Source organism: Molothrus ater, chromosome 3 (assembly GCF_012460135.2).
Source record: "Molothrus ater isolate BHLD 08-10-18 breed brown headed cowbird chromosome 3, BPBGC_Mater_1.1, whole genome shotgun sequence".
NCBI classification, from domain to species: domain Eukaryota; kingdom Metazoa; phylum Chordata; class Aves; order Passeriformes; family Icteridae; genus Molothrus; species Molothrus ater.
The window spans coordinates 100,320,988-100,348,728 of record NC_050480.2 but is presented as its reverse complement, the minus strand read 5'-3'; the positions used below and the strand labels follow the sequence as shown (position 1 = coordinate 100,348,728).

Below are 27,741 nucleotides of genomic sequence, written 5' to 3'. Positions count from 1 at the left end.
TGAGCCTTTAAATTAATTCAAACTTCATGATTACTGGTCAAAGATGCACATGTGAGATTATTTAAATATTAAGAGATATTTATTTCAGCTGTAAACCACAGTACTTCATTACTGCCCATAGCTTTATATTCTTTTCTTCCCACAAGAAATGAAGATCACTTTTTTCCAGCCTTGCAAATCATTTGCCAACTACAGTTTAATTCTACACCCATTTAATTCTACACTCCATTCCACATTGACTATGGATTTGCCATAGTTTTGCCACAATGAATAATGTTATTTGCTTTATTATTTTTGGATAAAGTTTTGAGAAATGTCCTATAGCTGTGACTTAAAAATAGTTTCATTTTTTACACCAAGGTAGTAGCAATTTTAGTGCCATCCATCCAACATTTTCCCATCTACCCAGGTAACAATCCACAAGTTTCTCTCTGAAACTACAAATACATAGCTGATTTACACATAGCTGTACATTTACAGTCTCAGTTCTAGGATAATATCAATAAACTGAGTGCTTCTAGAGTTAATACCTTTATTTTTATGTATCAAGTTTGCTGCATCTTAATTATAGACTTTAGCATATGAGATAATTGAATCAGAGTGATGTGGAGGTTTTTAAGAGTGAGTGTGTGAAAATCTTTTTAACTATCTCTGTCCCAGAAACTGATTCACAAGCAAATTAGTCTATGTTCTGCTTGATTTAGAAGCTGCTTCTTTTGAAGATTTCTTTTGGAGCTTCAGATAATATGGGGAATTGAAATGTAAGATATTTGACTGTTTATTTGTGAATCAACTGCATGTTTGGTGTTGTGTCCCTGGAACTTTTTCTTTTAATATGGCAATAAATGATTGAAGCAACTGGGATCGTATCTACCTTAGGATTCGCACTTGAATTTCTTTTATGCTACAATACTTTCAAAACATCCCAAATTCCACTAAACCACAACCTTTAGTAAAGTACAATTTCTAAGATTTTTTTTAAAGATCTGGCTGGTTGATGCACCCAAAATCTTGTATATTTAAATGATAGCATAGCTGGGTGATATCACCATTATTAATATGGCTTGGCTCATGACATGATCCCAGGAAGTTCAGTTTTGCTTCGAGGCTGTATTTATCCACACTGCAAGTAAAAATCCTCAGTTGTAATCAGCAGTGAAGTTATTCTCAGCATAGGCATCCTACAGACTTTATTATTATGTTTCTGGGACTGTTTTTGGTCTGCAAATTTGAATTTTCACACATGGAACTGGCTAAGTAAACACATCTAGTCAAGCAATCTCTTAGGTGCTGTTATGCACCCAGAATATCTTGTTTCCCCATTCCTTTCCTCCCACGCATATCATTGCAATGAGACACAGGAGGAAAACAGAAAGTCAGCAGTAATTATTGTAGTCCAATGCAACAGTTAAGCAAAGGAGCTCTAGGCATATTCACTGCCTTGCAAGTGGCTGAACCCTCACTGAAATTGATTAACTCAGCAAAAAACCCCAACCAAACCACAAAACCCTAAGCATGAGGCTACAATGTAAATTCAGGGATAAATATGTTTTAATCCCAAAGATGAAATTCTCTAGCAGCAGAAACTGGAACAGAAAGTTTCTGTCTGGAACAGAAAGTGGATGTAACTATTCAGGGCAAGGGAGGTGTCTAAACATATCACCCTGGCTCAACAGAGTTTTGTTTCTTAAGTGGTTTCTACCAGTGTTTAAATAACTCTATCCTCACCTTTGCATTATAAAAGCCAACAGACGAAATGTAATTGTAGGAATGGTATAAATTCACCCTTTAAGTGAGCCCTTGATACCAGAACACTTCCCCTCAGCTCTGCACTGGTAGAACTTTCAGTATAAATAATGACACATTATTTATATACGGTGTATAAAATGAAGAAGTTAGTTTAGAGCCACAAAAGCCAGTGTTTTTAAGAAATCAGCCCAAACTACTTCACTACCTTGTCATAGCAACATGCTTCTAATTTTTCCATTTCTGTCCCCTTCCCTGGTCTTAATTGACTTCTAACAGAGCAATTTCAGTTTACGGTAAGAAAGCAATCTTAAATATCAATTAAATAATTATTTCCAGTTTACTAGTAGACTAGAAATTCTAGTAGTACAGCCTATTCTATACTACTAGCACTGTAGAATAGAAATGTACCATTTTCAGTATAGAGAGTACATACCTGAGACATTTCTCATTATACCATCTAACTTTGTATCTGCCCCAGTATTTTTGTATGGTTATTTCAAACAATAAAAATTCATGCATGTAATCAGTTAGAACCAGATGGAAATCCATAATTTCTCTTGGAGGAAGTTCCTTTATTTTTGATTTTGTTACTTCTTTAAAAATCATTTTGTCATTTGCCACTATTCAAATCACTTCTATGTGACATTCACGCCATGTTTGCATCAGTTGAGGTACGAAATAGCAGCATTACAGATCTTGTCAGAAGTTAAACGTTAAGATGCAAATACTCATGGTTTTAATTTGCATTGCTTCAAGCCTGACAGGCACCTGCCTGCTCCATACAGCCCTAGAAAGAATTATTTTTCTGCCACTTACCTTAGGAGAAAGCCCCTGGTTAATCTCTTAGAGCATTGCAGAAGGAGCATGCAGAACTGCTTGTTGTTATTTCTCAGAGACCTCTCTTTGAGAGTCCTAGGACATATTTTTTTTCCTTTTTTGTCTTTTCCCCAAGAGCCCAAGCATAGACGTGGTACACTGAACGGACTTCTCAGTTCTATGTAGCTGGATGCCAAGATCACTCTGTCTAAACTATTCATGCACAGTTTAAAAATCATCAGATGATAGGATGGATGATAGGATGGTGCCTCTAGCCAAAATTATCATGCAATTATTGTAGTCAGTGGCATCTAATAAAGCCATTCCCCCAAGGCTTAATCTGTACAGCAGCAGTTTGTGAAGTCTCTATGCCTTGTTTTAGTCAGTTCTTTGAACTTTACACCTCCACCCAGCTCCCAAATGGAGTTTTATTTTGTAAAATGGCTAAATAGGCAGCCTTTACAGTACAATAGAGTCTTACATTTTCTTTACATTCCATTAGTTTAGCTTTGGATCAATGCTCGAGGATCGATCGGTCATGTCCGATTTCATACCCTGCTGCCTGGTGAGTTAATTTAGGATGTGTTAGACTGAGCCTTTGAAAATGGAGGCCACAGGAACTAAGACTCGAGTCTTAAGTTAGAAACACAGGCATTCAGCACAGTAACCCCTCATCCTCTGGGTTGAATAGCTGCCCTCACGCCCAGAACTGATATCTTCACAACTGGTGTCTGTGAGAGACAAGGTTTAAAAAAGGAAGGCAAGTTGTCAAAATGGTATTTTGTGAGAAACTGGAGCCACCAGAACTTAGCTGATGATACTAAGACCTTCTACTGCCTACTCCTGCCCATGCCCTGGCCTACATTTTATGGAAATACAAAATACTCATTTTTTCCTCTCGTTATGGAACTTCTGGCCCTTTTCTTCTGTTTTATAAGGCACATGTATGATTTCTATTTCAGATTCTTCTCCCTGAAGATACTCCTACAAACCAGTGGCCAGTTCTCAAATGACAGTAGCCTCACCTCTTCTTTGGAATGATCTCTGATTTATGCACCATTGCATCCTTCTCTCTCACACAAGCTGTACATGTCTCCCTGAAAGTCCTGTTTAAATGTGCCTTCAGAGCCCTGCCCTGCAGCAGCTGAGGTGGCTACAGCACCTCTCCTCGAGCCTCAGCTTAACACAGCAGATGTATAGGTTTATGCACACATTACAAACAAATGCCTTACAGGCAGTAGGAATACAATTTTCACCCCTGAGATGTGCATTAATATTCATCCAAACCTCCCAGACCTCCTCATGCTTTTCTCATCCATATACTCTCACATACCTGTCATTGCCATTTTATTTTCATGTCTCTTCTTTCCAAATCTGGTCACCAAGTCCCTGAAGCTCTTTGCTGCTTCAGCTCAGAGCATTGACTCAGGCCTGGTGCTGCCTCATCAGATGCTCTTGACCTGACATCTCCAGCAGCTTCCACAGTGCCCAGGTGTTTCTCAGGAGCATCCTCTTCACCTCTACTGGCTGTGAAAGCTTGAGAAAAGAGCAAGAGCTGCAGCACCTATGATGTGTCCATCCTGTCAGAGTTGTTCACTGCAGAAGCAGCTCATTCTGGGCCCAGCACAGTCTGTCCCATCCCACCTGTCCCTTGGCAGGTCCAGAACCACAGGCTGCCTACTTCACTCTGCCCTCAGGGCAACCTGGTTTAAGGTTTTGCTGTTCTCAGGGGACAGGGCAGGTGACAGTGGGCTGTTAAGGGACAATTTTTTGCATTTCTGCTGTAGCAGCAGAATAATTAATGTTGTCAAAGGACTGCTCCTACAAGCTTGTTAATGGTCCATATAATTAATTGTGCATGAAAGGGAAGCAGGGTGAGGGCACAGAGATGGTGGTGTTTGCATATGGAGAGAAGCAAGGATCTGTGGTGCCTCAGGACACTCCCTTGCTATAAGCTCCTGCCACAGACAGAACCAGCTTGATTCACAGTGTGAACTGACAGCAGGCTGTGTGTGGATTGGTGGGAGGGAATATATCCTGCAGATCAGAGATGGGACCTTGGCCAGTGGTGACTGAAATAGGCAACTGTGAGAAGCAGCAGAGTGGGAACCAGCACATCTTCACGCCTGAGCTTCCCCGACCAGGAGAGACCTCCCTGCTGGGAAGCAGAGACCCAAGGAAAATAGTGCTGGGGCAGGAGCAATCACAGCCAAGGAGGGGGAAAGGTCTGGTCCTGGTGGTTATTCACTAAATCCCAGTATCCAAATCCAGTATGGGGCATTTACTCTGCCTCGTGTGTGAGAGCAGGATTCTGCACCTGGGATGGGGTGACCCTGGATGTAGGTGCAGACTGGGGCATGAGAGGCTGGAACAGAGCCACAGAAAGGGTCCTGGTCCTTGGCAAGCTGAACCTGAGCCAGCAGTGCCCTGGCAGCCAGGAGGGCCAACCCTGTCCTGGGGTGCATCAGGCACAGCATTGCCAGCTGGCCAAGGGAGGGCATTGTCCTGCTCTGCTCTGCACTGGGGCAGCCTCACCTCGAGTGCTGGGGGCAGCTTTGGGTGCCACAGTGTGAGAAAGACATTCAGCTATAGGAGAGAGCATCCAAAGGAGGTCAACAGTGATGGTGAAGGGCCTCGAGGGGAAGCTGGCTGAGGTGACTTGGTCTGTTCAGCCTGGAGGAGACCCATTGCAATCTACAACTTTGTGAGGGGAAGAGGAGGGGCAGATGCTGATCTCTTCTCTGTGGTGCCCAGTGATAGGATGCAAGGAAATGGCCTGAAGTTGTGTCAGAGAAGGTTTAGGTTTGGATATTAGAAAAAGATTCTTTGTTCAGAAGGTGGCTGAGCACTGGAACAGCCTCCCCAGAGAAGTCACAGCCACCAAGCCTGAGAGAGTTCAAGAAGCATTTGGACAACACTCTCAGGCAGATGGTGGCATTCTTGGGGCTGTCCTGTGCAGGGCCAGGAGCTGGATCCCTGTAGGTTTCTTCCAACTCACAATAATTTTTGATTCTAAATCAGAAGTGCCAGCTAGTACAAAATAGGTTCTTCTAGTATTAGATCCAAATACACTTTTTATAGCATTGCAGGTTTTGACATTCTTGTCAGGGACTCACACATTTGAAAAACAGAAAAATAAATATGTGGGAACTAATAGTAATCTTCTTATAAGACAGACAGCAGCATTTCCTTGTACTAATACTTCACATTTCTGACATCACAACAAAGCTAACAGTACAAGGTCAAAACTACTTCAAAGTGCCCATGCTTTCTGCTGTCTCACCAAACCTATCAGAAATTGGATGTGAACAGTGAGCTGGACAACAGGCTGCAGCCAAAGCAGTTCAGGTATGGGCATAACGAAATGCAAAGATGAGACTACAGAATTTCAGCTTTAGCCTAAACCACTAACTGGTACAGTGTACTCTCAGTGTCTAGAAATACCTCGGCTTATTAAAAAAGTCACTTCACTTGAACTTCTTTCCATTTTACTAGACAAACATTGCTGTTACTGCTGGTACTAACTCGCTCCTTCTGGAGCAAGTTACCTTTCACAGGAACCAAACAGCTACCCCTGAAACTTTATCCATCTTTCCTAGCAAAGCCAATTCTGCTCCTGAAATGCCTCAACTGATTTCATAGATTCTTCTAAGAAATCCTTAAAACTGCTCCTCAGCATGCTTTATTACTGCTGCTTCCCTTCATGAAGACAAATTGCTAAAGATTATTCTGCATCTGATTTTAGAGTGCACACAATGAGAGGAAAGCCTTAATGGGAATAGCTATGTGTTGCTGGATTGACATCTCAGAGAAGTGTCCTGAGTTAAGACAACTGTTGTATGTACACCTTTAGCTGCCAACAGACTTTGCCTAAGAGAGAATCCCTCAAAATTCAATGCCCCATGATTTCACTATCATGCACATCTCCACTCTCTTGATTTAAACTCTGGAAAATTTTTGAATAGTCACAACCATTAAACAGAATCCTGTAAAAATATGTGTGTTGGATGGAAGTAGACCTATCCTTCAGTAGCAAGTTGGATGGAGTAAGACTCTTGAAGGGCCACCAGCTACAGTCTTCCAGTGAAAGGGCCTGGGACACAAAATGGTCTTTCTCCTTTGTAATATTCCACTCAACAGTAACCCCATGTTTCCAGAAAAACAACTGAAGTTGTAGGTCCTGTTTCATAAGTGGCTTAAGGGCTTTTATGTGGTTTGTGAAACTCTCCAATTTCCAGTCACATTCACTAAGAAATAAGCAGGATGTACTCAGAGCAGTAATTAGAGCAGAGCAGCAGCTGACAACTTCCATGTTTATTGGCCAGAACATCAACATAGCTACTCACTTATACAAACTAAGAGAAGTAAATTTTAATGCTCTTCACAGCATGTGTAGCTGTCAAGCCATTAACCAACAGTTCTAGAAAATATTTTGATTTACCTGAGGTTTCACAAAGTAGACTGTAGAATTACATACAGTACATTTGGCATATATGTATCAAAATTCTTGTTGGAGAAATAAATTAGAAACAATGTTACAAAACCACTCCAAGCCAACCTTTGTTCAACAAGAACGTGTGAGTTTTAGAATTTTATTTTTTGTATTGCTCTTACAGTAAGCAAACTATTCAGTTTATACAAAATAAACCTGTAGTTTTATATACTTTAAAAAATCATCTTTGGCTAAACAAAGCTCTTTCTATTTTTATACATATATTTATATATATACAAACATCAGATATTTTACATGACCACCTAGGAACCTGTACACATAGATACAATAGAGAGAACATTAACCAAGTTTCACACTTTACAAAAAAGGAATCCAAGTCAGATTCAAAACCATCAAACTCTGCCCCCATCACCTATACAGATATGAAAGTAAGTAAACACACATAAGGAATAAACAACTTTGTAATAAAATACTGCCTGCCTTTTTTGATGCAGAGAGGAAGCACTTAAGTAGAGAGAAGTGACTTCCCTCAGTGCCTTCAGTACTGTGCACATGTTGATCTATAAGGATATGGTTAAAAGAGCACTCTTAGGAGAGTCTGATTTTTCCACACACATGAACAGTTCTCTGCAAACTGACTATTCTGAAAACAGTTTCAGTTAGATTTAAATCTCCAACAAATTAACAATTGTCACAAACATTTGTTAAGAACAAGCATGGGCTGGTGCACTGATCCCCCACTGAAATTACCAGGCACTGACTGACAGCAGAGCACGGAAGGTGAGATTTGATCACTGAAAGCAATGTTCAGAAACAAGCACAGAAGATGGAAGACTGCCAGAACTGACATCATCACCCACTCAAGTTGTTCCTTGTAACAGTTTGCAGAGCACTGCCTGAAACAAGGACAATGCACTGTTTGGCAGCAGGACAATCCATTCCATAGGCCACATGTACCATACTCCAAAGGGGTCAGTGACAACATCACTGACAAATTGTCTGATGGTTTATTAGAAAGAGAAGTCTGTCCCATTAGCTGGAGAGGGAACAAAAAACATGCTGACACTGAAGAAATGGTTACTGGACTCTGAAAAAGAGCCAATTCAATCCAAGTTGAAAGGCAATGCACTTAGGTGAGGGCTATTAAATGAAATCTAACTGTACTCAGCAGATGCTCTGACTGAATAAAGACTACAGCAATTCCAATCCTCTGCAGAAGATAAAACCTCAAAAATTAATGAATTCCTTAAACAAAACCCCCTGCAACTTCCAGGAATGTTTCTCAGAGAGAAGAAAAAACAAAACTTTTTTAGAAATTTGGGATAAACAGCAGTGTGTACGAGATGTGTGCGTAAATATATATACACACACACACACACTTTAGGTATGGCCTAGTAAAACTGGAAACAGTTGTAACAGATTTTTTTTAAATAGAACATAATGAATTTCTAATGCACTAAACAATGTGTAAAGATAGATGCAATTGCTGTCAAAACATGCCAAGTTGACAAGCTTTTGAAAACTGCCTGTTTTTATGGAAAAGTTCTGCTTCTGGTTATTAACTACAAAGTCACATTTTGTGTAACTGTAAAGGTCCGTTTAAAAATTATTTATTTTCTTTTAAAAATTTAGAAAAGAAAATCACTCCTCGATATTTAATTTTTTTAACAAAACAGAATGTTTATTATGTTGAAGACCTAAACAAAGTACCTTTTCCAGATGTCATTTGGAACAGAAAAACACAATGGCCTTTGCAGAGGAGCGTTCATGTAAAGTAACATTTACGCCACCCTGCACATTGACTGCTCTGGAAACAGATTCTGTTAGACTTACACCTCTAGTAAGTAAACAATTGTCACAAATGGTTGTTAAGAACAAGCTGCAAGATCCACCTCTTCCTGAGCAACCGAATTCAATTACTAGATAAGCAACTTTTGGAATCATTGCTATCATTGCCCTGCCTTATTTTAAAAGAAAATGACCTCACTTCTTAAAATATGTTCCACAGTAACCAAGATGACCTACCTGTCAGTTCCCAGGATTATCTACCAACTGGATTCCAAAGCACTCTTACTTTTTAAGATCACAGTTCAACATCAGCACACGCAGAACTTCCAACAAGTGAAGCAAGAGCCATCACTCCCACTCTTGCCCCTGTCTCCACCCACAGAACACCTTTAACTAATAGGAGATAACCCCCTTGAAATGATACTGCCCCATGTGCAGTGTCAAAGCCCTTTCTTTCCTTGCCACCTGGTTTGTGAAGCTCCCTCTGTGTTACTCTGTTAAAGGAGTTCAGAGGAAACTCAGACAAGTAAATACTAACAGTGCACTGGATTTACCAGACTCAGTGTTCTGACTCAGATACCTCCCCATAACCCCACCATATGAATGCAGTGGCTCCAGTCCATCCCTGCAGGTAACACCTGAGCCCTGTAACCATGAATAAACTTGGTTTGAGTCTACTTGCACTTGGATTTCTTGAAGAGCTTCATTAACTGCTTGAATCTTTCTGAAACCTGAGAGGACAAAAAAAGAAAGACATATCATTAAGGTCCCTGACTTCTATATCTACCAAGACAGATTGATCTGACATCAAGTTTTTTTTAAGATCACCACTATTTACTTCTAAGAAATTTTAGTAGGAGAATTTTAGGAGCACCATTAACAAATTAACTAGATCTAGGAAGTCTTCCTATACCTTTCACATTTGAAATAAAGCTTCCAGGTTAATCAAAGACAGCTAGAGCCAACACAGGTTTCCCTACAAGAAGGAGGAAAGAATGAAGGCTTCAAAGCCAATTAGCCTTGATTTGACACAAGTAACCGTGAGTAAGATGCAAATGTAAAGACAAAATCTTATTTTGTGCTCCACAAAAAGCACCATTTATTGGCTATTTCTTACCCTCTCATACAATTGTTGCTTCAGGTATTTTTTGCTCATCATGGAATGATCTGCCTGACAGGGATTTTACAAAACTGGTCTGTAGATCAGAGTAAAAGGCCTTTTTGCTGAACATGGCTACAGCTGAAGCAGTAATCTCATTCAGCTCTAAGCTACTACTCTTTATTGCTGTATACATGTTGCTATAGCATACTGATGATCCACCAAACTGGGAAGAGCGGCATAAATGCACAGGTAACATTATTTTATCTAAGCAGCCACCCCAACAGATTCTAAACTCCACAAAAACTCTACAACCATACAACACAATATCCTAAAATCCAGATCCCAATCATCCAGGATTTCCTAATGGAGTCAAGTGTCTTTCTCCCTTTCTAGATTTGCAGGATACATATTAAGAGAGCAATTAAATTCAAGTATAAAGTTAGATGCAAACCTCTGGAAATATTATACATTAATTTGGTATCTGCGTCCTTTGAAACTTTTACATTAAAAGGTGAAAGGAAAATGAGAAAAGCCTTCATTAAAAATGTCCTTTCTGCACAATCATACTTCTTCTCAGCTCTAAATTGAATCTTTTTTCTAATTTATTAAAGGTGTCCAAAGGCTTCAGGCCTCTCAAAATTGCCTTTCTTTATCTAAGTGCTGACCCAACAACAGAACAATCCTGTTGTTCCTGGATTATGAGTGGAGCAGTTCCAGTGTACCAACCAAACAGGTACTTAGGAATCCCCATAATACCCCTATGTGCATTTTTAAGAAGTAACAACTGGCAGAATCTAAGATTTTTTTTTTCAGGAATCTCCCAGAAAAGACATGAGGAAAAGAAAACTACAGATTTGCAGAAGATCTCTAAAGATTTTTGTTAAACTGTAATTGTAAATGTAGGAATACTGCTGAGAGTGTATACAAGAATGACCATCACCTACCTGACTTGGGCTTTTGTTCAGCCTAGTGGCCAAGGAAAGAAAGGTTTTGCTTGATGGTCCTTTTCTCTGACATTCCAGTAAAATTTCTCGGTCATCATTTCTACAGCAAAAATGCATTTTTGAAACATTAATACATATAGTTGTGTACACATACACAAACAAAATAATACATACAGGTGTATATAAAATTCAGAGTATTTCCAAACTACAGAACATGAGTTCAAACAGCAGCAACAAATTTGTGGAGGATCCTTTCTTCTACCAGCACAGAGTAACAGAGTCAGTAAGAACAAGTGGTAGAGGAGATTACATTCTCCTACTAGGGAGGGCAGGATTGTTAGAATGGAGCTAGCCCCAAACCAAAGCCAAAGAGTTTTAAGCTTCTAAACCAGGTATTTAAACTTGAATTGAAAGGAATTTAGACTCAACAGAGGTCAGCATTCCAGCCTCAGTTTGCATGGCTGAACAGAAGCTTTCACCTAAGGCCTACTGATGTGTGACTTGTCTAAGTGGCTACTTACCCAAACATACTCAGAGCACATCTACTGCTCATATGAGAATAAAAAACCCAGGAGTCTATTCTGAAGTGTGTCATCAATTTCCTGTTTGTCTCATCAATGATTTTAAGCAAAATGTATAGACAGCAATTTTATTTGGCTGAAACCTATCATACTTCAACAAATTCTATTTATTTTCTTCAATTTCAAAGAAAAATGTAATGACTAGTTATTTAAATAAATGTCTTTCTAAAAAAAAAAAGATAAACAAAACTTCAAAGATAAACAAAACCTGCAAAACTGAAAACCTGGCAATATTCATGCAGAAATTCTAAGTCTCTTTCTGCCTTGTTGATTTGCACATTAAAAAATCACACTAGCTTTTGCTGTCTTTTTTTTTTTGTGAAGGAACTGGTTTTCTTTTAATATGCTACCTAGAAACTTACTACATTTGAACTATAGTTTAGAAAAGTCTATCCTGAAAATTCTAGAAGCCCCTTTATAAAGTGTTGATTGTGTCAAGTCATAGCAAGAACAGCAAAACCTGCCAACTATAGTTTCTTAAAAACAGGAATACACCACAATAATTTTGCATGTATTATTGACACGTATAGCCATCTCAATTGTCACCCACACCCTGCAAATCAGAATATATTGAGTTGAATGGTTGACTGGTACATTTCCACAGATTGAGCAGCTCAGACCCAAACCCAGAAAACTGCTCGCTCTCATGCCTTCCCTCAGAGGGGAAAATCTTTAGCTGTTCCTCACCAGTCACCAATGCCTCACAGGAACATCAAGAAACTTCATCCCCTACCAAGCCTGGCTGAAATTTTTGGACAGAAAAAATAAACCAGGCAGGGGAAATAATAAGAACATAGAGTGGATTACAGTAGGTCTTGTTACCTCAGCACATAAGCTTTCAAAACAAAAACCAAAAGGACTCCTTGCTTTGGGAGATGTGGATAGGAGATGGACATCAATCTCCCACAGCAATCCTTCATTGATAAAAGGAGCTCCCTTTCCCCGTTTTAGAGAAGGGTGTAGAGCTACCAAATAACTTTGATCTTTAGCTAAATAACCTTTTCTTCCCTCTTTTCAGTGTTTCACATAGTTTTAAAAAAACCCTAAAGTAATCAAGCAGATCAAATCAGAAATTACCTTGTCCAGGAAACTACTACTTCCCCCTTCTTTTTAATGATGTTTTTGGCATAGAGGCTAGGTGATGATGGAGATGAAGCCAAGGGAGAAGAGTCTTTATTCTGCTGGTCATTCTTCTTACTGGAACATTGCTTGGGTGATGAATTTTTATCTTCAGTCCTGACATTACCTTCATCACTCCCCTCACCTGCTGATTCAGTTCCTTTTCGTTGCCTTTTGGAATTGGAATTCTCTTTGATAGTCTCTTTTTTCCTCTTCTTATTAGTTTTATCATCTATACTTATCTGACACCCTCCACTAGTCTTTGAACTGGGTTTTGTTCCAAGATCACATTCACCTGTTACAGTCTCATTAGAAAGCTCTTCTGTTAGGTCTGCAGATGCATCAAAGCACTCTTCCAGTTCTTCCTTTTTATCACTGTCTTCTGAGTTTCCTGATGAAGTTTCCCGAGTCCCGTTATCTGCTCTGGATTCCACTGTATGACATGAAGTTCCACCAACAATACCATCTGTTATGCATGACTTCATACTGCATCCAGCAGGAAAAGAATCTTGAGATCTAACATGCATTTCATTTATGTTTTCAGATACTTGCAATTTCTGTGCCTCAGATTGCTCAGAACCTTTATCTGGGCTTTCAGTGTCATGGCTCTCTTTGTCTGAAGATTTTCTACAGGTTACAAGCAAGCCAGTAGTTTCTTCCTTGCCAAGACTACTGTGTGACTCCTTCAGAGGCTGAGCTAAGGAAGGATTCTGGTCTTGTTCAGTGCTGACATGAGGCAAGTGATCCATCTTAACCAGATCTGGTTTGACAGATTCTTTCACGGTGGCACTCTGGCTGTCCTTTTCTTTTCCCCCCGTTCTCATTTCTCCTTTTCCAGTCTTGGCTGAGGATGCCTGTGCCTCCTTCACTGGAGCCATCTGCTCAGAGGCTGGTGAGGCAGATGGCACTGCCCGCCGGATCTTGACAATAAAATGATCATTGGATTTCTCCATGATCACTGCCTGCATCGGGAGGCTGGGGCGACACTGGAAACCGGGAGCAACAGGCCGACTTGTCCACGATGAGGAACAACTTGATTTACTGCTTGAGTTATCAGACTCTAAAGCCAAATGAATGTCTTGTTCAGTGGCATCCTCCTCTCCAAGAAGTGCATCTTCGCTATAATGTGCACTAACAACACCCTCTGGAGCTGAGCTGGAATTATTCTCAGGTTTTAGGAAGCTGAGGTGAGCATCTGATTTCAAAGGCGATGGAATGGTTAAGGAAACAGCCAAATCTTCAAGGAGGATAGAAGAAATACATGATTTATTCTTCTGTAAATTGCATTCATCCTCTTTGCATGAAGCTGAGTTTGTGGAAACCTCAAACATACAGCTCTCATCCAGCACATCTGGATCAACAGGCATCTGAGGCCTAGATGCCAATGAGGGAGCTCTTACAGGCGAAACAATAGTCCAACTAATATCCTCATCCAGTTTACAATCCATGCACGCCTCCTTTGCAGTGATGTCTTGCTCCAATTCAGCAGTATTATCCCTGTATTTATGACTGTCTAAAAACTGTTTTTCCGGAGTCCTGAATTCACAGTCATTTCTGTTGATATTGCCACCATTTTTTTCCAAGAGATCAGAACCTTGTAATAAGCTTTTGAAAATTTCACCCATTTGAGCATCACTTACTAGATTAAATGTAAGACTGGATGCTTGTTGTTCTGTGAGAAGCTCATAACTGAGATCAGACTTGTTAGCATCTCTGGGCAGCTGGAGACCTTCTTTCTCATATTTAACACCCTTCAGTGGAGTAAGAGTGTTTTGTAAATTATTCTCTTTAGAGAGGTGAACTTTTGTTTGGGAATTTCTTGTGTTATCAATGGAATTAAGACATTTTGTAAGGGCAGTTTTTGGTGCACCTGGCTTATTTTTCTCATGGTGACAGTTAGATTGTTCATAATCCACAGATTGTTTTGAAATATATTCTTCAGGCTTTTGAGAACCTTCTTTTGGGGACTTTTTTCTAGATCTCTCCACATCATTTTTATGACTGATCTTGTGGTTTTGCTTTCCAGCTCTTTCAAACTTCCCTTCCTCGCTCTCATTTTCCACATCACATAGCTTTATTATAATCCTCCTTATCTTTTCAAATAAGTAATCAAGCTGTTCATCTACAAATTTCCACAACTGTTTTTTCATATCTGATACTTGCTGGTCAAAAAGACGGTCCACTATTGCATTCTTTTTCACTTGTTTAAGTTTCGACTCTATAATATCACAGATATTCAGTTTTAATGTATCACCTAATGCACACATCTTGGAAAAGTTCAAGTATCTTATTAATGCTGTAAAATTTATGATCCCAGATTCTATAATTCTGTGAAAATGCTGAACTGGGAAGTGTACTTTGAACTTCATATAACTTTTCCTCATCTGTTTTCGTATAGCTCTGAGCATCTGCATGATTTCTTGTATATTTGAAGGTTCAACAATAACATGAACTATTTTTTCAAGACAAGCAATGCTCACAGTTTTGTTTTTCTTCATATTCTTTGAAGATCTGAAGGTCTGATTTTTATGCCTCTCTCTGTTCTTTTGTGTGCTTACTTGCACAGAAACAAATTTTCCATTGTCTTCATTGCAGTGCACAGTCTTGCTATTTTGATTCTGTGGGCTGCTGGTCAAATTTCGTGTCTCAGAAGAAGCTTTTGGTCTTGACTTTTTTGTATTTTCAGAGCCTCTCTCTGGTTTAGATCTTTCTTTATCTTCATCACTGCTTATGATTTCACCTTCTTCTATTTCATCTGAAGAGATACTCAGCCGAGACTCCATCTCTAAGTGTTCATCAGACATGCTCACTGGCTTTTGATTTTCTTTGTTAACTTCCTTTGACAAGTTCTTTGAGGGACAGATGACAACAGTACTTTCAGGCATTAAATCTATAAAAAGAAAACAGCTTGCTAATCACCACAAAGAATGAAATCTTAAACAGATATTTTCAGAAAAACAAGATTCTCTTCTGTAGACTGATTGTTCAGAACTGTTTGAACTCATGAAGCCTGAGCTATAATGAGTTTGGGTGGTTTGCTTCAGCAGCTGCCAGTTTAATATATTTCTTTGAGCTTTAAAGGGCAAATGAAACTTTATTTTGAGCAAATTTTGAGCTTTAAGGGGCCTCAACATTTCACCAAACACATGTGAACTCTCTCACAAACACATCAATTGGAAAGACAAAAACATAGCAGTTTTCATCAGTTCCAAATTTCTTTCCATTTACTTTAACAAGTTTTCTGATTACTGTACCAGCTAAATGATAACTCTCACATCATTATGAACTAATATTTCTATTAGTTGGCTTTTCTTTTAACAATTTCAAAACTAAAACAAATTGAGAATAAATGACCCAGTAATGAAACCTTGAAACCTAAAGAGATCTGTGTAAAACTAGCCACAATTAAGAAATGCATATATATATTTTTTTAGTAAGTTAATACAAAACTCTTATTTCACGCAGTCTTCTGTCAATAGTGACCAACTCCAATTTTAGAGCACTAATATTTAAATGGCTAGAGAATCCTGGCTCCAACATTAAATGCTGCCACCACTAACAAAAAGGACCACTGGGACATACACAGCTTAAGAAAACACAATTTGTATTTTTCAGAAAGCAGTTAGAAGTAGTTTCTACTTTCCGTGAGAGGATCTTTCAAGTTTTACGTAGAAAACAAGTTAGAATATACACATACAAATACCTTTGTTGTAAGTCTTCACAAGGCCTTTACAGGGACTCTCCATCTTCAGTGCTCTAGCCAAGGGACGTATTGGACTGTTCAGTGGGCTGATTGCCTTTGGAATATACCTCAAGTGATTGAGATCAATGCTCAGTATTGAGCTGTCATCATCAACAGAAACTGGGTTAGTTAATACTCTCTCTTTAGTTACAGGGCACATCTCACCACTGAGAGAAGATGCTGTTGCAGTACTGTTATCAGCTAGGTCTGGCCCCAGATCACAAGTATTCTGGTCAACTAGTGGTTCATCCTTATCACTTATCCTAGTTCTGTCCAGTGAATGATATGCACTCGTATTAACTTCACAGATACTCTTTACCTCAATGGGATAGTCAACATTTTCTGCAGCCAGGTGATCATCATCCCTAACTACTTCCATTAAAGAGTCTGGTTTTGTTTCACTGCTATCATCTGCAACATCAGAGGACTCCAGGTCACCAGAACTTCTGGGTTCTGAGTCATCTAAGACAACACTTTGAGAGCCACTTTGATCTGCAGAGCTTTCTGTGTCAGCAGCCAGCCATATTTTATCTTCCTCTTTCTTCTCTGCTGCTGACTCTAGAAGGTCTCCCATACTTGCACTTGCAGGTTCAGGTCCTGTCACTTCTGCTGCTGGTACATAATCATCCTGCATCTCACCCTCTGTCACAGGCAGCTCTTCACACTCAGCCACACTCCCTGTCACCTCCAGGGGCAAACATTCAGGGTGGTTCAGACCTGTCATTGCTGCTGTTTTTACTGAGGCTTCCAATTCAGCTGGATCACAAGCCTCTGCTGCTTCTGAAGGCATTTCAGACTCCATCTCATCAGGAACCAGCACCTTTGCTGCTTCTGGCAAGGCTTGGGGCTGTATCTGACCCCCTTCTTCTTCTGGTAAGGTTTCTGAGCTTGGTTCATCAGCTGTGACTGCAGGCAATGCTTCAGCCTGTGCCGGATCTGCTGCTGCTTTCAAGGCTCCATTTCCAGAACTGACAGCAACAGGCAGTGCTGGTTCCATGCTGCTCTGAGTGTCCAGAACTTGCAGTGCTGAATGACTGTGCCCTGTGGGACCACAGTCTACAGGGTGGGCAGAATCTAAGAGCTCTGCTTGCAGTGTGAGCTCTGTACCTCCCTCATCAGTGGCCTTTTGGGAAGGTGTTTTAAGTCCATCCATTGCAGAGAGACATTGCTTCTTATTAGGAGAAAGAGTTAAATTTAGCTTTTCCATAAAGCTAAGTTTTAAGTCTTTGCTTTTTTGCCCAGTGTGATTACCTTTACTTTTGGGTACCTTATCATCTTTTAAGGTGCCTGCTACTCTGGATGTTTCTTCCAGCTTAGAGGATTTGTTTCTCTCACTTTTTGTACCATGGGTACCTTTTTTGGAGTCTTTCACAGATTGGTGAGAAAATTCTTTTGCAACTTTTTTTTCACTTCTAAAATGTCTATTTTCATCCTGATCCTCTCTTTCCCTTTTCCTTTTTTCCTCAGTTCTGTGTCTTTCTGATTTGGAATGTGCTGTTTCCCATTCATGTCTACCGCTGCTTTCCTTCGAGCGTGCATATTTATGCTCTCTGCTGCTGGAATTAGAAGGTGAAGTCCTTCCTTCTCGAGAGCTATGATCATCTGTCCCCCTGTCTCTCTTGCAGTCAGTGTGCTTTACTTTTCTAGACTCTTCTGCACGACATTTATGTGATTCATGAAGACTCTTTGAATGCTCATTCTTGGAGTGTGGACTGCTTCCCCTGCTAGGCCTCCTTGCTTGTTCTTGCAGCTTCTCATTCGGTTTATTTTTTTGGCCAGCATGCTTTTCACCTTTATCATGTGTTTTAATGTCCTTTTTTAAAACATTTTGTGATCTCTCATCAGCATACAATTCACCTCTTGTTTGAAATCTGTCTTTACCAGCTGTCTGTTTCTCCCAGGAAGAAACGCCCCTTTCTACTCTTCTCTCCACACATGGACTGCATTTGAGTTTCATGCTCTGACTTTTTTGTTGCAATTCATTTTTACTAGCCTTCTCTGAGAGGGTTTTCAGCTTCTGTTGAGGATCCAAATTCCCCTCCTCACTGTCTCCATCATTTCCAGCGCTCTGATGTACTTCTCTTTTGTATTTGCTGCCATTTCCCCTGCTGTGCTGTTCATTACTTTTGGTTTCTTTTCTTTCCTTTCTGTTCTCCTTGGTGGAGGTATGGTCATAGCTCAGTGCACACGTGTGAGTACCATCACTGCAGAGCTCTTCAGGGGGGTACCTTGGCAAAAGTGGCATGTTCCTTTTCTCAGAGGCACACTTCCCACTGTCTGTGTTGTGAGATGAGTAACTGTGGTATGCATCTTTTGAACAGTCATTCTTCATTCTGTGCTCCATCTTCATACTGTCACCAAAATCAGAAGGTCTGAATTTGGAATCTTTTGTTTTAGTTGCTCCTGGAAGGTATGTTCTGGTGAAAACGCTTCGATGGTTGGGAAATTCTGACAGCCTGTTTATAAAACAAAAGAAGTTATCTTATTTTTAAATTTATTTAAACATAACTAAAGCTGAACTGCAATGAATCCATGTTTCTGTAAAAATTGTTAACACTTTCAATTTCAAGCTGAAAAAAAAAGGGGTGATTTAAAAAAAATTAATTATTTCCATCAGCACAAAAGAATGTAATTTATATACATATTTTCCAAAAGAAATTAATCTAAAGAAAAATCAATATTTATGAAAAAAATACTGTATTGAGTCTAGTTAACAATCTCAGTAATTCAAATTAGTATTTCATTGTCCAGCAATAAAAGGAAAAAAAAAAGTTGTTCTTTACAGCATTAGTGATTTATAATAACAATCATTTATAAGCCATCAATAAGCAAATAAACTACATTTGGGAGTTTTTGCAAGCTCCAGAAAACAAGTACACATTATAGATAGATAACCAAGATAACCATAGATAACCAAGCCTCATCAAGGCCACATGCTACTGCTGAGAAGTCATCATATTAAAAAATAACTTAAAAAATCAAATTAAAAAGGGTATACATGTGTGATTAATGTAATTGTACCCAAGCTGTGTTTTTTTGGTTTTGTGGTTTTATAGTTGAGGGGTTTTTTTTGAGGTAAACACTAACAATTCCTTGAGAGATACTAACTTTGAAATAATCTTTACACATAGATGTATTGCTTAAGAAAAGCTAATTTACTATAAACCATGCAGCAGACAAGGCATGTTTCTAAGATCTCAAGGTGCCAATTTCCCCACAATTTTCCATGGTGGATGCTTCCAAAATATCTAGATCAAATACCTTGTTCACAAACTTTCACCACCATCAGATGATACTGAAATAGAGCTTTTAAAGTATATAAAGTGGTCAAATATTCAAAACAAAAAAGTGTTTTTCAAAGAATTTAATTTAAAATTCACTGCACTCAAAGGTGTGAAAATGAAAGCTGTTGTGTGAAAGCTGATGAGCTGAAAGAATTACACACATCAATACCTCTTGATCTCCATCAGACTGTGCCTGGTAATTCTCTGTATTTAGCAAAGAAACCTGCATAGTTTATATGCAAATAGCCTTCAGCACAGGAACCTCAGAGGAATCTTCTTTACAACATGTTTTGGTGCAGGAAAGTATCAAATGGTCAAACCAAAACACAAACAAACCAATGATGTGTGACCCAAGTGCAAGGAGGTAACCTTCTGACAAGCTGGCATCCTGAATCCCAAATCCCTGCTCTGGCTTTACATGGTTCAGAAACCTTATTGTCAGCTACTCTCCCATCCACACGTCACTGTTTCAACTCCTTCCAGTAACATTAGTGGTACACAGAAATAACCAAGAATTCTCCAGTTGTTATCCCTCACCACTGGAGACAGGATTTCATACCTTGCCAGGAAAACATGATATAATTTATTTCTTCTCAGTTGTTGTCTGAGAAGTTCCATGGAATTCATGTCTGAGGCCATAAAACAGACACAATTCAGCTTCAAAACTAGTAAGATATTGCTTTCAAACATCTAAGATGGTTAGATAACCCACAAGGAATAGAGGGTTACAAACAAAAAAAAATTCATGCAAATGGTCACCACATGGACTCATTTTCTTAAGTAGAAACCCAAGACCTCATCAGGCAAAGGAGAGCTGTATTTCCTCTGATTGTACTGGTTCTAAACTACACAATAATTTACTAATTTTTTCATTAATTTTTTCTTAAAATGCACACAAAAATTTCTAACAAGTATATAAACATGATCAGACCACAAGCATGTTTTCAGTTCTACTGTCTATTTGTACCTTTGATGCAGATGACTAATTTCTTCATCCTTACGGTTAATTTCCACTCTTGCTGTTTTGATAAGGGCTGAAATATTCTTTTTGAGAGCCTGGTTTTCATTCTGTAGAATGATATTCTATTTTAAATATATATAAAAGAGACAGTAAGAGAGGGAGAGAAAAAACAAGAATTAGTTTGTATATCCAACCATGTAATGAAAAACAGTGCAAGACAACCACTAGAAAAGTGTACCCAGGCTGGCAAAGTAACAGTAAAACAGATATAAACTCTTTCAAAGAAATCAGAATTATTGAGATTCAAAAAGTTTGGGGTTTTTGTTTTGGTAACATTATTCACATTTATGCTTCTCTTTGTGGTAATTACTTCAAACATTTCAAGCATACAATTTAGTAAAACTGAAATATGCCATAAAACAAGTGAGCTAAAAAATGATAATCCACTTCTTTGCTTCATTCTTTACTCATTTATTTCGTTCTTGGTCATTGGATCAAATGAGAGATGTAACTGTCAAGCACTTACAGAGAAAGAGGGTAACTGTATTTCTTCTAAGATATCAAAATCAACCTTGGGCGCTTTATCATTCTAACATTTCTAGGTATGATATTCTAGAACCCTGCCAACCCTAGAAATAGTCCCTTCTCTTGATAATTGTCCTCAGCAAAGCCTGCTCAGAAAGGCAGACAAGTTTTGCAGAAAAGTGTCACAGGGCAGCAGCTGCTTACCACTGCAGACTTAGAACCTTTGGGAGCTATGTGCAATATGCAGTAGAGCACACTGCAGAATTGCCCCAAATAATCCTCTCTACAGAATGGCACAGCAAGGGAACACCAGCTGCAGCTGAAGAGCAGTTCAGACTTATCAGAATGGCTCTATGCTCAAAGCAACACAGACATCTGCTTCCAGCTCTGATGACAGCTCAGGTGCCTTTACAGCCCCGTCCCTAGAGCATTAAAAAAACAAGAGTACTGGATACCTTTCTGATAACTATTCATTTGACACATTTACTTTCTAATCAGGAAGACAGAAGATAGCTTTTAACCAAATAAAGTCCTACTGCACACAACATTGTGAAACATTAATTTACCCAGTGATCTTGTCAGTAGGCTATCCCCACCAACCATCCTAGGCAAAACAAGTTCCTAACATCCACAGGGATGCTTTACAAACCATCCATGCAATGGATCAAGTCTGGAAAGCATATGAAATTCTTTCTCAAAGCAATATTCAATTTACTTTGCATGATCTTGACAATATTTCCCTTTGAACTACAATACCTGTGCCTGTATTTCTTTGAATTTCTTCATCAACTCTTTAATTTGCTGCTGACATTTTCCATATTCTGCCTGCAACTGTCAAAGAGAGAAGAATTCAGAGCACACAAATGGACTTAATTATACAGAAGAGTTACTTCTCTAGATCTATACTTACTTAACACATTAATGTATATTACAAACCTCTGTTTTTCCCCCAAAGGAAGATATGAAAGCCATATTGAAACAAAAGGCTCCAATATGCTCCAATTGGCATGCAGGTCTCTAAAACAACACAAACACTCAGCTAAGAGGAAATCTACATGTGCATGCCTCACATTAATAGGTTAAGAATAACAGGAAGCCATATTATTGTGAAATAAAGTCACAACTACCAAGGAGCAGGAGTCTGAGAGCCAAATGGATGGGGACTCTCTTGACAGATCTCATGTAAGATAAAACAGGTAAGGAAAAACACAACAAAAAGTTACTACAACAAACTTGGGCTTCAAAAATAGCAAAGGACACGATCCTGCTGAGATCACAAAGTTAAGTAAAATAAATTTGGCACATGAGCTCTTCTTTAGAGGTAGATAGTGACAAGGTCTTCACAGGAGAATGGCCAACTTCCACTCAAACACACAGTCAACAACTTTCAAACTTGCAAAGTAGTATTTTCATCACTCAGCCGAGTTCTGGAGGGTTCACTCCTACTTATTCTGTAACATTTGTTAATGCCTGTCCCTTTCATGCCATTTGAATGTGTCTTACAGGCCAGGATTGGTGATGCTACTTAAATGAGTGTTGTCTTGATTTGCTAGAAGCAGTTACCTACTGCATGGCCACCTTCAGTCTCAAGGACAGAATTTAACAACACATAAAATAGATCACAGATTTATCTGCTTTACTCTGGTAAAACTTGTTGGGAGAAATGTCAACATTTTAGCTTTGTATCAGATGTCTGACCAGATCCTTGACTACAGGGAAATCCCAATGCATTTTCCCATAACACAGTTGATAAATGAACTGCATGCAAAGGATGAGAAATAGGAACAGTTCATGTCACAGAGTGACATTCACTTGAACTTGTTCTAAGAGTTTATTAGCACACTCTTGTTTTTACTTATTTAAAAAGAGCCTATTTTTCCTACAGTGTGAGCATCTGACAACATTTTCTGTACTTCTCACACAAGGAAATTAGGAACAAACCCCCCAAAACACCAGAAGGTTTTTTTTCCATATTAATACATACCTCATCATAGGATGCTTTCTTTGCAGTCCCTTCTTCAATTAATATCTCATCAAATAAATTTAAGCTGCTTCTAGATGGTGTAGTATTTGGAGCAAAATTGTCTATATAAAGAAAAGCAATTACATGAGGAAAAAGGTATTTTTCTAACTATGTTGCATTGTGTACACAGTTCTATACTGTCTGTGCATTTTGGTTTTACTTCTTGTACTTACAAGGTAACAACACACAAAATAATTATTACACGCTCACATCATACCACGTTGCAATAAGGTACAGAGATATCTTGAAATAGCCATCTGTAAGTGAAATGAAAGTGAACAAAAAAACCCCAAACAATCAAAACCAACTGACAAGCCAACACCCAAATTATTTAATTATAGTGTTTTTTCCTCAAATCAGCCTGGGTGCCCTGTTCCAAATACACCTCACTGACAGGACCTGGCTTATGACAGCCCTGAAATACAGATGCATTTGCAGACAAATAAATGAAGTCAGCTATCAAAGCTGTGCTTCCATCCTGTGGACAATACCATAATGCAAAAAAGTATTATTAATACAATGCAAGAGGATGTATAAATAACATCTTATCTGTACAGAGCAAAGATCTCACCAGCCCTCTCTGCAAATTTAAAAAACCATGGTCACTCAAAACTAGACTATTTAAAATGTTTCTACAGCATTGCTCTCTCTCCTTGCACCTTTAATGTTTATGAAACAATGCAACTCCATATAAGAAATATGAACTTAAGAAATACAAAATGCAAAATGAGAAGATATATAGATGCTTTATGTCTGTAGGATATAGTACAGTTCTTCATAAAAACTCAATGGTCTTACAGCAGTAAGGAGAGAAATAATTGCTTAAATACTAGAAACAGCATTTCACTAAAGTGCTCTAAGACTCACAAAAAAGAACATGTGCTGAATCCATTTAATTCTCACATTCAAAGAAGTTAAAAGAGGAAATTAATTTACATTAACACGTTGTAGGCACACAGTTTGTGATAATTGGGAGTGGGGCTGTGGCTGAGCCTCACCCCCATGAGCTACAGCTGTGAGCAGCAGGTGAGCAGCACTGACAGCAATGAGCCATGGAGTGCCCAGGGGCACTGACCAACACCAAAGGGAACAGAGGGCACTCAGGTGCAATGCATCAGCATGAGGGGTATAAAAGGTTGGGCTAAGGAACAGGAAGGGTAGATGCCTGAAGCCTTCTGCAATTGTATGGTGATACTTTGTGTATCCTGGCTGTCTGAACTTCAGTGTGTGCTGCAACAGCATGTCAAATTATCTGCACAGTAACAAAAGGTTTAAAGGACATCCTGAATTTACTGTATCACACTGAAAGTATGTTTTGGATCTCTCACAGGATTTAGTGATCAGTGACTGCTGGATCTGATCCTGAAGCTTACAAAAACACAAAATAAAGGTGTTTTTTCCAAGGTAAAATGTCTTACTATCACAGCACAGATAAAGTAGCTAAGGTTTTCTGCATCCCTTTACGTGCTCAAGTCTCTTCAAATAGCCAATATCAGGGAAACTGTCTTTCAGTCATTCAGCTAACAGATTTAAGAATTCCCTGCTACATTTATACAGCCTAATATATATCCTGAATTTAAACAAGTTGCTTGCTGAAGCATAGGTTGCACCAGCTAAATGTAAACTTAAAACTAGATATTGTTTTACTTGAAATCATCTTAAGAAGCAGAGACTGTGTAATGTGCCAAGCCGAGCAGTGAGACACAATTAACCTACCAGAAACGGACAAACTGCTGTCCAAGCCATCATAAATATCCACAGAGCTCTCATCTCCTTCCCTGAAGGGGGAAGCTTCAGCTAAAGCAATAGGAAAAAAAAAAAAGCCAAAGTACTCATTTAGTAAACTGCAAACTCTACCTTTCCCATGAAGTAAGCACAGCAGTGATCCTATACCAAAAGAAAATAGTAGAGGTTATAGTACAGATCAGTAAAAGGGGAATTTTATCAGGAAACTACTGCTACTGTGGAGAAAAGATCAGTCACCAGGGAGCAAATTTGTAAGATCAGTTTGTAAATACTACAAGAACTGTGCATAAAACCAACTATATGGCAAATAGATTTTAAAATGACAAATTAAGTAAAACTGATCTAACTTTGAAACGGTTTTCTAGAATACACTAAATACCAAACTTATACAACCCAAAAACAAAAATAAAAGATTTGGTATGATAAAACCACTACTGTTAAAGAAAATATTTCTTGCTAAAGAGAAAGTACTGTAGCAGTCTATATCATAATACCACCAATTTGCTTTAGTATTGCCATCTACTAACACACTAACTGATTCTGTAAATGTATTTTAATCTAAATCATCTTAGTCTCTCTTCATGTCTTTTTGCAGTGCCTCTTATCACTCTCATGTCCTCTGTGTGAACCTCTCAATTTCTGCAACAAATATTATTTCTATAAAGAAAAGCATCAATATCCATAGTCCTTCTGAGGCTGGGAATCTCCCAAATATGTGTTAAATCAACCAAGCTGGATTTGGAAATAAAGAGTACCCTGATTATGGGTACTGTGGCAGTTACTGTGATTACCGTGGGTAAAGGCAATGGTGAACCTTACCCATACTGATGGGTACTGGGGCAGTTGGGAGCACATTGGCTCTTACAAACAGAAAACAAAGGAGCAGTGCCCCATACTGTTTATTAAGATACAGCTGAAGGTTAAATTATACACTGTGAAAGACAGGAGGGACACCAGTTCCAGACCCCTTCAAAACATTCCAGAAATCCAAAGTACACAGGTATGGTTTCACATACAAACTTACTAACGGGATAGGGCTTGCATGATATTGTGCCACAATTATTTAATTACATTTGAAGCTCATCAGTATTTGTCACAACTTCAGATTTTTTTTCTAAGTTATTTCTGGACCTATTTACTTGCATAAGACTGCTTTCATTAATTCCCCAGGAGCCAGAAAGTAATCTAACACTTCTTACCACTGTAGCGGATATCGTACAGTCCCAGTCCATCCTCATCCGCTGCCATGATACAAACTCCCTATGGCTTCCCCATCTACGAGTAAAACATCAGAGCACAGGGAACCAATTAATTGACAATTTCAGAACAGCAACCTAAAGCAGCATCACCTTGAATTACATAAATTACACCTGAGCTACATGTGGCCCTTGTTCTTCAATGAAATCCAGCACTAGAGTAGGAAAACTCTTGGATCAAGGTAACAAAATCATCTTTCAAAAACAGGTAAAAAATATCTGTTATTTGAATGAGCATCCTAAAGATGTTTAACTATCACTTATTGATCCGACAAAGAAATTTTGATATGAAAATCAGCACTGCATTAAATGAACAGGTTATCCGAACGTGCAGCTTACCCAGTTAATATAATCTGAATTTGATAATTCTGATTTCTTCCCTACTGATCATTTAAATGCAAATTCCCGCTGTCTGATACCGCCAGTCAGACCAGCACCGGGCTGGGGGGCTGACAGGGGGGAAGGTACATGGAACCCAGCAGCGCCGAGCAGCCCCCGGGCCGTTCAGAGGCAGCCGCTCTTCCCCTCGCCCTCCCTGCACACGCGGGAAGGAAGGGGCTCCCGCCCGCCCCAGTTCCTCCCGCGGCGGAAGAGCTCGGGACCTCTCGGAGGTCAGGCAGGAGCACCCCCGGTCGCGGCTCCCGCGGGGCGGGCAGGCTGTGCCGGGGGGCGCTGTGCCCGGGGGGTGCGGTGCGCGCAGGGCCGGCAGCGCTCACCGGCTGCCGCCACCGCGGTGCCGCAGGCCGGGCGCGGGGGGCGGGGCCAGCGCCGCGCCAGCCAACGGCCGCAGCTGCACGGCTCATCCGCCGCCGAGACGTCAGCAAACCCCGCCCCCAGCCCCGAGCAGTTGGCGCCAAAGTGAGGCGCGCGGGGCGACCACGCCCCACCCCCTCGGCCGTGGCCCCGCCCCTCTCGCCCCTTCCCAGCCGCGGGCCCCATCCCGGCCCGGCCCTGAGCGCGGGAAATCGCGCGCTGCTCCCGGCGGACGAGCCGGGAGCCTCCCGCCTGCTCCGGCCCAGAGCTCACGGCAATCACTAGTCACACAGGCCTGGGCCGCGGCCGCTGGAGGCTGCCCGGGGCTGTGCCGCACGGCACACACGAGCTTACCTGGTGTCGTTCCGCGCTGCTACGGCGGAGCTCCCGGGAAGCCCAAGGCTTAATCCCGGCGGCTGCTGCTGTCGGCGCTCCCGCTGCCAAACCCCTGCAGGGACATCGTTACCGCCCGACAGCCGCGCTCGGCCTCCGCGAGCGGCTGCCACCGGGGGCGTAACGCTCCTGCCGCCCGAGCCGGGGCCACCCGCTGCCGCGTCCGTCACCGCCCGCCCTCGGCCGCCTGCCCGACCCAGATTTAAAGGGCTCGCGGGCAGGCGAGTCCTGCGGCAGCAGCGGCAGATGGCTCTCCGGGGAGCAGAGAGCAGGTGAAGCCGAGGGCACGGCAAGCGCAGTCCCCCCACGCACGGCGTTCCAGCGCTCTGAGCCAGCGGGAGAGCCTCGCTCCGCTCCCGGACGGCGCCCGCGGCGGGAGGGGCGGGGCGGCGCGGTGCACGCCGGGAGCTGTAGTCCGGCAGAGCGGGGGGTGGCGCGGCGGCCGCGCTTCCCGTGACGGCGGCAGAGCGGAAGTCGGTGGTGCCGCGTCCGCCGCGCGCCCCACG

At 40.5% G+C, this 27,741-nt stretch overlaps 1 protein-coding gene across 1 annotated transcript; it reads right to left on the bottom strand.

Annotated features, from left to right (window-relative positions):
• Window positions 1–6,846: 6,846 nt before the first annotated feature.
• CASP8AP2 (caspase 8 associated protein 2) lies at window positions 6,847–27,489 on the bottom strand. Its single transcript, XM_036380351.1, has 10 exons — window positions 27,197–27,489; window positions 26,033–26,108; window positions 24,804–24,884; window positions 23,049–23,149; window positions 21,821–21,895; window positions 20,546–20,661; window positions 16,256–18,750; window positions 12,511–15,442; window positions 10,853–10,952; window positions 6,847–9,537 (listed from the first exon to the last, which is right to left on the bottom strand). The coding sequence occupies exons 2-10, from the start codon at window positions 26,079–26,081 to the stop codon at window positions 9,481–9,483; spliced, it is 6,006 nt and encodes a 2,001-aa protein (XP_036236244.1). The 5' UTR covers window positions 26,082–26,108; window positions 27,197–27,489; the 3' UTR covers window positions 6,847–9,480.
• Window positions 27,490–27,741: the final 252 nt, after the last annotated feature.